Here is an 11,494-nt window from a genome sequence, read left to right on the forward strand (position 1 = left end):
CTGGAGTTCAGAAACGCTGGGAATCGCCGTCGAGGCCCTGCTCCAACTCCCTAAGGAACTCTAAATCTATTCCAGCTATAAAGCACGGGGCCCTAACCACATGGTACCAAGTGGGGCTGTTTTCCAGGAGGTGGCGCTCTAGGAGCCCAAGTGGGGTCCCTCTCTCCAAATCTCACAGTTGCTCTCAGGAGCAAGTTCAAACCACCAGAAGCTCCTGCCCCACACATGCCCCCACTGTGATCTAGCCAGGTGGACTTCCAGAACCTCTGTCCACTTCCCTGAACGTTTACACTCTCTCGGCTGGAATGTATTTATCAGGAAGACTAGCACACTTAAAGTACCTCAGACCAGGTATTTCAGGTGTCTCACCTGAGCTCCCACAACCTTCTGAGATTTCCTAGTTGAACTACATATTATCTTCAGTACTGTTTATTTGACTCTTGTTTGGCAGTCTCAGAAGGTGGAACTCCTATTTTATTATACTTCCAGTGCCGACCTTAGTGCCTAGTGCCTATATATTCTTAAAAATATATTTCTTAAATGAAGTCATTTTTCCAACACTCCCATGCCCTTATGTGACTACCTGCAGCCACCAACACCAAGCACAGACGCAGACACTCATCTCATACAGGTTGTTAACTCCCAACCCAGTCCCAGGCCCAATATACTCACATCCAGTGAGGTCACTGAGGGATTTTTATTTGTACTGATTTTGCTATAAAGTGTTGCTGAGGTAGAGCCAACTGTCCAGGGCTGGACAGGGGCAAGGAACACAGGGACCCAGGGAGAGGAGAGCCCGGGGCCTAGGCTGTGGTACAGGGCCTCTCAATCATCCATATAAACAATAAATTGAGCAATAAATAGAGGGTGGGCAAGGGTCAGTGGGGAAGGCAGAGAAGGCTCCAAGGGGCGAGAGGCTGCAGGTCCCTGGGGAATGAAGGGGTACAGAATCGGGCATGGATCCAGAACCTCCTTCCCCAGTCCTCCCCAATTAATTTAGGGCATGTGGAGCAGAGAGGGTTTCAGCCGGAAGGCATCAAGAAAAGAGAAGACGCCCCGCTTTCGAGGGGCTGCCCCTGCACCCCCAACCCCTCCTTTGAGCAGGGGGAGGGGCAGGGGACCTCCAGGGGAGTCCACAGAGCTGGTCCGCTTGAGCCGCAGGCGGGCACGGGCCTGGGCACCCCAGGCCTTGCCTCGAGCCGCAGAGGCCACAAGACACTTCTGGTACTGAACCTAGGGAGAAGGGGAATGTGAGGATCCACTTCCTTTCTGCCCCTGGACCCCCTGAAAGCTTCTGCAGGACAGGGACCCAGCCAAGGCTTCAGTAGGAAATGAAGCTGGTAGTCTGCCACATTTGGAGCCCCTACAGCAGTCACAGGTAGCTGAATAACAAAAGCCTAAAACTTCACATTCACTGAGCATTTAAGGAGAGCTTGACACTGTGTTAAGTTCTTAATATATATAATCTAATCCTAGTCTAGTTATTTATCGGGTGTTATAATCACCATTTTTTTTTTTTTTTTTTGCGGTATGCGGGCCTCTCACTGTTGTGGCCTCTCCCGTTGCGGAGCACAGACTCCGGATGCGCAGGCTCAGCGGCCATGGCTCACGGGCCCAGCCGCTCCGCGGCATATGGGATCCTCCCGGACCGGGGCACGAACCCGTGTCCCCTGCATCGGCAGGCGGACTCTCAGCCACTGCGCCACCAGGGAGGCCCTATAATCACCATTTTGCAAATGAGGAAGTGAGATTCAGAGAGAATACGTGACTTGCCCAAGGTCACGTAATCAGAAATTGATAGAATTGGAATTCAAAACTAGTTCCAATTGCACGGCCTGTGCTCTTAACCATGCCTATCACTATGCTAACTCTCCTCCATCTCTCATTGCAGTGGACTTGACCCTGGCAAAGTGGACTCCCTAATCAAGGGAATGTTCTACAACCCAGTCCCAGTGCAACTGCTCTGCTCCTCTCTCATTGGAACTCAACAGGGTTCTAAATGGTCTTCTTACTTCTCTTGTGTCTTCCAAATCTACCCATACTATAGCTTCAGTGATCTTCAAAATCCACAAACTTGACTTCACTGTCCTGCTCAAAACCTTTCAATGGCTCAAAGTGCCTCAAGATAAAACAAATTCATCACCCTACCCTGTAAGTTCTTCCATGACCTGGATTCTGCCATTCTTTCTGCCCCTATCTCTCACTCCATCCCCCCCTGCACTCCAGATACACTAGATTCTTTCACACACTCTAATCCACTGACATCCCTCTCACCTTCACCGCTGGGGTTCCCGGTACTTGGCACATGTCCTGTCCCATTCCCCTTCACCTGGATAACTTCCCTCCTTGGACCTTCAACTCTCAGTTTTCTATCACCTCTTTCAGGTAGGCTTCTTGAACCTCCAAAGGGGCCATATCCTCCATCATCCTGTGGTGTACAACTTCTTTCTGGCCTGTCTCTGCTCTAACCTAAGTGTTCTGTGAGGGCAAAGGCTATGCCCTCTAAACCACTGAATTTCCAGGGTCAAGTATGGTTGAGTTCCGGCAAGCACTCGTATTTGAGTGAATAAGTGAACTGAACTGAGTGCAAGTGTCTCATACTCAAATGCCCACAGATAACCAGAAAACTATTTAAATGAGAGAAAACAGGAAAGACAATGCTCACCCTTCAAGGCACAGCCCTTACACAATTCCATCTAAATGCTGAAATGTATACGTGTGAACCCAAGTGTCAGAGCTTCTGATATTTTACAAAAAACACAAATGGCAATTATTATGTGAAATGTCCTGGCCTTTAAATATTGACAACTAATTAAAGCTTATTAAAAACAGCATGAGGGTCAAATAAAATACTGCTGAACCACAGTCAGCCCTGGCATGGCTGGTTTGTGATCTCTGGAGAGGTTGCCGATCATGAACCCCAGTCACCCGTACAGAGCAGCTGCAGGGCAATCCCACCCACCCATTCCCACCCCGAACTCACCATGCAAGCAGCCTGCACAGCTTCGGAGAGTCCCCCTGCATGGGGCTGGCACCAGAAGGCCGCACACTGGAAGCTCTGACGGCCCAGGTCAGCAATGAGGCCAAAGGAGTGTGGGTCACGACCAACACCAATAAAGGTCACGAGGCGCACAGGGCACTGCCACAGTGGCTCCTCCTCTGCACCAGCCTCTGTCTGCCCAAATCAGGCCTAGTCACTAGAGGGCCAGGTACTAGCTGGACCCACTGAGCACTTCCAGTAGCAAGCAATAACCCCTTGGCATCCCCACCCACTCCTCCACACCCCCAACTTCACCTTCTTCTGGCTGGTACCTGAATGGGATGTGCAGTCATGAGAGAGTCAGATACGCTGAGCATGGCAGGGACCCAGGCGTCCCGGTCCCCATGGGTGGTGAGGGTACCAATGGCCTCGTTCAGCACGTCCATGCCTGGGCGGGGGGGGGGACAAGCTCACCATGGTGTCTCCCAGGCGTAAAGAAAGATCTGCAGGGAGTGTCTAGGCCCCACTCACTGACTTAGGATTCAGAGAGATGGGAACAGAATAGCTGCAGCCAGGTTTAGACTCCTGAGTTGAGAAGGGTGGTACATCCCAGGCTATAGAGAGCCATGGGAGCACTCTTAGAAATGGTGGTAGATCCTTCCTTTCCCACCTTCCTCTTCTCTTATGCAGCCCACCCCCTCCAGCCCACTCAGTCCTCACCCATGGCTTTGGTGACTGGCAGGGTCCCCATGTACAGTGCCTCGTACTTCTGAGCAGCCTGGCTCACCGCATCCAGTAGCTCCACTGAAATACATACACCAAGTTGGCCTGGGTACTCTCTCAACGACCCCTTTCTCCACACTTCTAAGGGAACTGGAACTAGCAGAAAAAAGGCCATGGATGTTCCTCCAATTTAGGGTTTGGGATCCCTGGGAAAAGGATACCTCAGAAGTTCTCTATCTCCAGAGAAGTACTAAATAACCAGAACCCCCTTCCCATCTTTCACCAAAGTAGCCTGTTGGTGCAGTGCAGCCCTTCCCTCCCCATACCTTGTCGAGGCAGGTCTTCAGGGGAGATGGGGTCTAGCGAGCAGCAAGGGGAATCACCACTGACCCCTACTCGCTCTGACAAGATCTGAAACACAGTGCAGCCAGCATGAGGTGTAGGGAGGGGGAATTGAGGTAAGGGAGCCAATACCACCCTAACCCAACCACCTTAGCAGCTTCAGACCCACCTCCATACCCACATTCCCTGCCCCACTCCTGGCCCTTACCTGGGCACAGAGCCCGTGTAGGGCACTGGCAATGGCCTTGGCAGGGACGTCACAGCGAAACACATGGCACTTGAGCATACAGCTGTCTTTGTCACCCGCCACAAAAGCGAAGTCCCTGGCAGGGTCAGAGATGGGGCTAGGGCAGGGCCAGGGATGGAGCTGGGGTAGAGGCTAGGTAGTGACAGGGGCCTGTAATGCCTGCAGGAGGCTGGAAAGTCAGGGTTATGGCAGGGATGGAACAAGGAGATCAGGGCTGGGGCTCCAGGCACCTGGCTGTCACTCACCTGTCACTGTTCCAGAAGCATGTGGAAGCACACGAGAGAATCAGCCCAGCCTCTCAGGCTCTCCCCCATCCGTCCCTGCTGAGCTGGGCCCACCCTCCCCAACCAGGGCTGGACCAGGCAGGGGAGGCAGAGCTTGGGTACATGTCAGAGGACCTGTGTCCAGAGGTTCAAGTACAGGGGGTCAGCATCAGTGGGGATCACAGCCTGCAAGGGGGAGGGAGGAGCAACTCTCCCTTTCAGGGATGTAGGGGTCCTCACCGGCCCTTGGAGCTGCCCACACCCCATACACGAATGTGCACCAGAGGCTGGCGGTGGATCAGACTGTGGTCCAGGGGATTCACCAGGCTCATCACATCCTTCTTCAGGATCATCAGCATGTTCTGGCCCTGCCAAGGAGAGGTCAGCCCGGAGTTCAGATGAAGGTGGTTGCCATGAGGAACAGGCAGTTCAGGGACAACCACCTCTGCTGGATGCTGGGCTGAACCCCTTGAAGGGCCAGCCAGCTTACCTCGCCCCAGGTACCATCCGGGGGCTGGCTCTGGCTACGGGTCTGGGCCAGCTGCTGGATGCAGTTATTGACTGCAATACTGCTCTTCCCTGGTACCAGGTCCTCTTCAGGTACTTCTACCCAGCCCAGAGAGCGGACTGCGAAGCACTGACAGGTTGAGGTAAAGGACAGGAGGACCCTGAGTAAGTAGAGGTGAAGTAGGGTGGGAGGTGCCACAGGCTCCACATATATAAACCCTCTGAGACCTCCCTTCAGCCTTGATTACCTCTGCTCAGCCCAGTCTCACCCCTGACCTTTCCCTTGGGACCCTCCCCAATGCCCTGGGCTGGCCCTCAGGCCCAAATCACTACCTTAGCCCCTGGCTCCATTCTCTGGATGTAGGATTCTTCACCATACCAGGACAGAGAATTACTGCAATAGAGCAGAGCTCGTAAGAGGACCACAATTCCTACAGAAGGGACAATGGTGAGGACCAGACTACTCGATGGGCACAAGATGTGGGATAAGACCCAGAATATAGTGTCCCAAATATAAAGTCAGAGTGAGACAAGGCCCAGGACATATTACATAAATGTAACATAAAGCATGGCTTAGAACTTGAGGGAAAATTCAACACACAGGACACAGAATAAAACAAACATGGAACAGGGTCCAAAATCTGGACCAGAGCCCCAAATCAGGACAAGAAGACCCTAGAACACAGGATAGGAACCTCCGTGGACAGAACCTAGGGTAGTGACCAAGGCCTAAAATATGAGAGGTCAGGACCCAGAATACATAAAACAACATGTAGCAAAAAACAGCTTGGAACAAGGAACAAAACTCAAAACACTGGGAGAGTCAACAGTATGGGACAGAGCCAAGAACACATAACAAAACCCTAAACATGGGACACGGTCCAGAACCTGTGCTGGAAAGCGGACTGTGGGTCCAGCTGCATCTTTGAGTGCCATGGAACCCCAAGCCTTTCATTTTTGCCTGGCCTATCCCTGTTACCTCCGGTCCAGTGAGCTCTCCAGGCTGGAGAAGGATCTCCCCTTGGGGGGCCGAAGTCCCCAAATTCCCTCCGTCTTCTGTAGAGAGGGGGCTAGGTCAGTGTGGCAGCAGGCTTAGATCCACACATGAGCTCAGGCCCCCTCTTCACACTCCACCTACCGTGCCTGGGTCCTCTGCATCTCCTGACTCCCAGGTTGGGCGCTGCCACTGGGTGCTACCGCTGGGTACATGCCAATAATAAGTACCTGCAGCATCGCGGATCTTCCTCCAGCCAGGGGGCAAACCTGGCTCCCCCTCCAGACTCTGGTCCCCCCACAAGTCATCTACAGGAACGTGGGATTGGAGAAGGAAGGCATATATGTGCGCTCAGAATAACACCTTGTCATAACCCTTCCTCCAACCCAAAAGGCATAACTTAGCGCTGAAGGTTCAGCCTGAGGGTCCAGGCTTCCAACCTTGGATACTGCAGTGCAAAGATCGGGGCTCATTTGTTCCCTGGTCCTCACTCCGAGACGACGCCCCTCCCTGTCTTTGAGGCTGGGGTAGCCTTTCGCGCTCCCTCGTCCCCCCTCAGCTCCCGATCCTCCCATCGGGACCCTCTGTGCACACCATCGCAGTTGACCAGAATGATGGCCAGCATGTAATCCTTGCCCAGCATAGCCCTGGTCGCGTCCCCAGCTCGCCTCCGGAGCTGCTGCGCCTACAAGTCCAGCCTCTCTGCGCTGGAATCGGCCTGGCCAGCTGGCGCCGCACAAATACGGGGCGGGGCAGGGGCCGGGCCCTGGGGGCGGGAAAGGATCCGCCTGAGCAGCGCCTCCTGTCGAAAGGTGGCGCGTGAAAACAGCCGTCCTGATCCCCCACTTGCCGCGCGTTGGCGTGCGAAGGTCTGGAGGAGGAGCAAGGTCCGCGGCGCGCACGCTGACATCATGGCTCAATTGTGAGCTCATCAAGCGGCGGAAGATCCGCCAGGCGAACTTGCGCGGAGTGCACACGCGCACGAGTGAGATCATGGCGTTCAGGTAGTCTACGCGCGCGCGCACGCAGCCTGGGTCTCAAAGGGCGAGGTCACGTGGGAGTATCTGCGAAAAGAAGACCTTCAGGAAAGCGCCTCCACCCGTTCCAGAAATGCCCCGGAAGTGCCTGCGCCCTCAGTAAAGATGGCAGTAGCATTTGCCAGGAGGGAGGCGGTGCTGCGCCTGCGCAATAAGCTCGGCAGGGAAGATGGCGGATGACAAGGTGAGCGAATTCGAGGGTTGTCTGCAGTCCGGGTTGGGCTCCACACCTTTTTAGTCCTGGGGAGAGGTGACAGATGGGGGGGGCTCCTGGGTGGGTGGTGCCCCTTGTTTCTCCTGGGAGCGGACTTTTACTCCTGTCGACTGCCTCAATAATGGGAAGTGGAGTGGCGGAGCACTGCGCAAGGCAAGCGGAGCCGGGAATCCCCCAGGTGTCACCCCACCCCCCAACCCCGGACCATGATGATCCTTAGTTACTTGCAGACACTCCTCACTCTGCTCTATTCCCTAGCCACCGAAATTTCCCTTTCAGAGACAGGAAGTTTCCAACAACACAGACACACCCGCATTCGAACACATTCCTTGGGCACACTAATTTCGTCGTTATGTGCGACCAAAATCCTGAATTCATTTACCCACACTCTTGCAGACAGCCACGTTCCCCCCACCCCCGCACCAAACCCCAGCTCATCCAGTCACACATTCAGTTTGGGATGGGTTTGGGGAGGAAGAGGGAGAAGCCTAGGCAGAAATCAGGTTTACCCCCAAATTGTCCAAGGAACTGCCTCACCGTTAGTCTGGAAGTTCAGCACCAACCACACATTTACTAAGTACTTGGAGTCCCTGTGTTAGGCCTCGGGACACAGACGACAAGATAGACTTTCAGGTAGCTTCCTACTCACTAGCGCTTGCCGGATAAACCTAGGTCCCCTAGCTGCCCCTCTTGTCTTCTCTATACACCGCTTACTGTATAAAATTCCTGTAAGAGTTGCTGTAAGTTACCGATGCAGGCCCCATCGGTCACCCCCTCCCCGGCCCCCGTGTGAATTCTTTACTTTTCAGTGCCTTTTTTCCTTTACCACTGTCATCTCAGGAAGGTTTTATAGGAAGGGGTTTCTTAGGCTCACTGCCTCCTGCCCCCAGCCTCTGATAGACTTGAGCAGGGGATGGGGCTGGGTCAGCCTTCTGGAGCCAACCTCTCTTTTGTCCTAGGATTCTCTGCCCAAGCTTAAGGACCTGGCATTTCTCAAGAACCAGCTGGAGCGCCTGCAGCAGCGTGTGGAAGACGAAGTCAACAGTGGTGCAGACCAGGTAAAGGTGCACCTGCCCCCTGCCTCCCACTTAGGCTTCATTGGCCATTATGCTTTTGAGTGGGTGGTAGAGATTTATTCAGCAAATGGTTGGTTATTGAGGGCCTATTCTCTGTGACACCAAGGAGAGTTTCCCTGAGAAAATGGCCTTTGAACTGGCATCTTAAGTAGGGGTTAACTGGGTGAAGGGGGGAGGAGGGAACATTCCAGGCAGATGGAACAGCATAGGCAAAGCCCTTGTGGTCGGAGGTAGCATGATGAACATGCGAGGTGAAAGCAGTTCAGTTTGGCTGCAGTAGTGGGGGAGCGTGCTAGGATATGAGACTGGAGAAGTAAGCAGCGGTCAGGTTCTTCAGGGACATCTCTCTCAGTGGGATTCTGTGGCTAGAGCCTTCTAACCTCAGGGTTCTGACATTGTGTGATCATGACTCCTAGGTTCTTTTTCTGCCCAGGACCTTGAAAAAATCTTTGGTGAGCATACTACGGTTTTCCAGAGTAAGGAGGAGCAGGTAGTGGAACATGCTAAGCCCAGCTTGAGTAGCTCCTGGGTGGAGAAGGGGAGAGCCTGGCTGAATTTTCTCCTGCATTTTCCTCCACAGGATGGCTCGCTCTTGTCCTCTCCATTCCTCAAGGGCTTCCTGGCTGGCTATGTGGTGGCCAAACTGAGGGCGTCAGCAGTATTAGGCTTTGCCGTGGGCACCTGCACTGGCATATATGCAGCTCAGGCGTATGCTGTGCCCAATGTGGAGAAGACATTGAGGGACTATCTTCGATCACTGCGCAAGGGGCCCGACTAGCTCTGGATCCCATGGGGGAGGCAGGATGAGCAGCTGGGGCCTGCAGGTGGAGGCCTTTCAACCACAGATGCCATATCTGGCCTCCCCGGCTTTCACCCATTTGCTGTCTCCAGCTTTCCTGCCGCCTTCCTGCAGAGGCTGGACAGTGGCTCATCAGACAGCACCCTGGACTCCTCGCCTCCATGACCCCATGGCATTGGCCCCAAGACAGTGGCTTCTAGAACCACCAGCCCCTTCCTCTTCTAGCCCTTACTGTGGAGTTTGCTGCTGACTCTGATTCTCAGTATTCTCTCTGGCGATGTACCAAGGCTCCTCTCCCCTGGGAGCCAGCTCCATAACTTGATTTTCCCCGAACGTGTCACAATCCCCAGTGACCCCCCCTTGCTAGGTACACAGGCCATCCAGGGTCTAGTTTGGGCATGAGTGTAGAGGACGGGGGTGTGCCAGGCCTGGGCCATCCCAGGCAGGCCCGCTGGACCCTGATGCTACTCCTGTCCACTGCCATGTACGGTGCCCATGCCCCATTGCTGGCACTGTGCCATGTGGATGGCCGTGTGCCCTTCCGACCGTCTTCGGCTGTATTGCTGACTGAACTGACCAAGCTGCTGCTGTGCGCCTTCTCCCTCCTGGTGGGCTGGCAAGCATGGCCCCAGCGGACCCCACCCTGGCGCCAGGCTGCCCCGTTCGCACTATCAGCCCTGCTCTACGGCGCCAGCAACAACCTGGTGATCTACCTTCAACGTTACATGGACCCCAGCACCTACCAGGTGCTGAGCAACCTCAAGATTGGAAGCACAGCCCTGTTCTACTGCCTCTGCCTCCGACACCGCCTCTCTGCACGCCAGGGCTTAGCACTGCTGCTGCTCATGGCAGCAGGAGCCTGCTACGCAGCTGGTGGCCTGCAGGACCCTGGGAACACCCTTCCTGGGCCCCCTTCCGCAGCTGCTGCAGGCCCCATGCCCCTGCATATCAGTCCACTGGGACTGCTGCTTCTCATCCTGTACTGCCTCGTCTCAGGCTTGTCTTCCGTGTACACAGAGCTGCTCATGAAGCGACAGCGGCTGCCCCTGGCACTTCAGAACCTCTTCCTCTACACTTTTGGTGTGCTCCTGAACCTAGGTCTGCATGCAGGTGGCGGCCCTGGCCCAGGCCTCCTGGAGGGTTTCTCAGGATGGGCAGCACTCGTAGTGCTGAGCCAGGCACTAAATGGGCTGCTCATGTCAGCTGTCATGAAGCACGGCAGCAGCATCACACGCCTCTTCGTTGTGTCCTGCTCGCTAGTGGTCAACGCTGTGCTCTCAGCAGCCCTGCTGCAGCTTCAGCTCACAGCTGCCTTCTTCCTGGCCACGCTGCTCATTGGCCTGGCTGTGCGCCTGTACTATGGCAGTCGCTAGCCCCTCACCACCTCCACCCTGATTCCTGACCTGTAGATTGGGCGCCACTATCGGAGCCAGCCTCCCTCCCCTCAGCATCCCTGTAACAAGTGCCTTGCGAGAAAAGCTGGGGAAGTGCGAGCAGCCATGTCAGTCTCTGGAGGTAGGTGGATGGAGGGTTGAGCCTGGGAGACTTGAAGCCTGGGTTTGGTTAAGGAGACTCTTAACACCCCCAGAAGTTCTTCCTGACTAAGGAATTAGGGGAGCATCCGTTCATGGGCCTGAGAAATGATACCGTGCCTGATGGGAGGAGGTGCCCTGCCTCAGCTTGCATGAATGCAGTTTCTTAAAGTGGGGTGTGGGCAGCAGTTGGCTTTCCTTGCCTACTGTGCTCACCCCGGCAGACCCACTGCCCCCAGGCCTGGTGCTGGCTGCTCCAGCCCAGCCATGGTGCATGACTCCCCCATAACATACTCACCCCCCGCTGTCATGTAGGAAAGCCCAGTTGCTGCAGATTATACGCCCATCACCCAGGCCTCTTGCCATGCTCTCCCCTAGCTGCAGCAGCACCTGGAAATAATGCCCCCACTCTCTCCACATCCAGCCTTTGTTCTGGAAACCTCAGAGAGGACTGGGGCTAGACTCATCTCAGGGAATGTTGCCCCTGGGCCCTGGCTTATGCCTACACTCCTGACCTCTCTGCTCACCCTAAGGGCTCTCTCAAAGCCCACTGCCCCCTCTGTAGCTTCTAGGAGGTACCATCTTTCCCACTCTGGGTCCTGCCCTTTCCTAGCAGTGTCCCAGCTCCCAACAGCCTAGGGAAACTCTACACAGAGTGCCCTGGGACCAGGCACAGGGAAATGTGTATAGCTCAATCAGTGTCTGTATAAGCAATAAGGTCTTAATAAAGTGCTCTGGGGTATAGGTGGTTCCTACAATTGGCCATAATAGTCCTGTGTC

The 11,494-nt window shown here is 54.7% G+C and overlaps 3 protein-coding genes across 4 annotated transcripts; 2 read left to right on the plus strand and 1 right to left on the minus strand.

The window, feature by feature from the left end:
• Positions 1–10: 10 nt before the first annotated feature.
• APBB3 (amyloid beta precursor protein binding family B member 3) lies at positions 11–7,119 on the minus strand. 2 transcript variants are annotated; one of them, XM_081230612.1, is made up of 12 exons: positions 6,651–7,119; positions 6,201–6,364; positions 6,042–6,118; positions 5,396–5,456; positions 5,046–5,192; positions 4,796–4,923; positions 4,254–4,368; positions 4,030–4,114; positions 3,701–3,784; positions 3,313–3,428; positions 2,984–3,175; positions 11–1,233 (listed from the first exon to the last, which is right to left on the minus strand). In XM_081230612.1, exons 1-12 carry the CDS (start codon positions 6,697–6,699, stop codon positions 997–999), a joined length of 1,455 nt encoding a protein of 484 aa, XP_081086738.1. In that variant the 5' UTR covers positions 6,700–7,119; the 3' UTR covers positions 11–996. The 2 variants fall into 2 exon arrangements, with proteins under 2 accessions (XP_081086738.1, XP_081086739.1); XM_081230613.1 differs by lacking the exon at positions 6,651–7,119 and having other exon boundaries at positions 5,046–5,223; positions 6,201–6,360.
• Positions 7,120–7,157: 38 nt separating this feature from the next.
• Positions 7,158–9,161, plus strand: LOC308615307 (SLC35A4 upstream microprotein; the record flags this gene model as incomplete). Its single annotated transcript, XM_081230616.1, has 3 exons — positions 7,158–7,277; positions 8,267–8,365; positions 8,964–9,161. The coding sequence occupies exons 1-3, from the start codon at positions 7,263–7,265 to the stop codon at positions 9,159–9,161; spliced, it is 312 nt and encodes a 103-aa protein (XP_081086742.1). The 5' UTR covers positions 7,158–7,262.
• A 419-nt stretch (positions 9,162–9,580) lies between these two features.
• SLC35A4 (solute carrier family 35 member A4) lies at positions 9,581–11,482 on the plus strand (the record flags this gene model as incomplete). The annotated part of the gene is made up of 1 exon (XM_081230614.1): positions 9,581–11,482. The coding sequence occupies one exon, from the start codon at positions 9,581–9,583 to the stop codon at positions 10,553–10,555; it is 975 nt and encodes a 324-aa protein (XP_081086740.1). The 3' UTR covers positions 10,556–11,482.
• Positions 11,483–11,494: the final 12 nt, after the last annotated feature.

Source organism: Mesoplodon bidens (assembly GCF_964165515.1).
Source record: "Mesoplodon bidens genome assembly, chromosome: 4".
NCBI classification, from domain to species: Eukaryota; Metazoa; Chordata; class Mammalia; order Artiodactyla; family Ziphiidae; genus Mesoplodon; species Mesoplodon bidens.

Excerpts from the sequence above, each read along its gene's own strand:
- APBB3 (XM_081230612.1), bottom strand. The coding sequence starts at position 6,699 with ATGCTGGGCAAGGATTACATGCTGGCCATCATTCTGGTCAACTGCGAT. Across the intron at positions 4,924-5,045 it reads CGGATGGTACCTGGGGCGAG|GGCCAGAACATGCTGATGAT; the intron begins GTAAGCTGGCTG and ends TCTCCTTGGCAG. Across the intron at positions 3,176-3,312 it reads TGACTGCACATCCCATTCAG|ACAGAGGCTGGTGCAGAGGA; the intron begins GTACCAGCCAGA and ends TGATTTGGGCAG.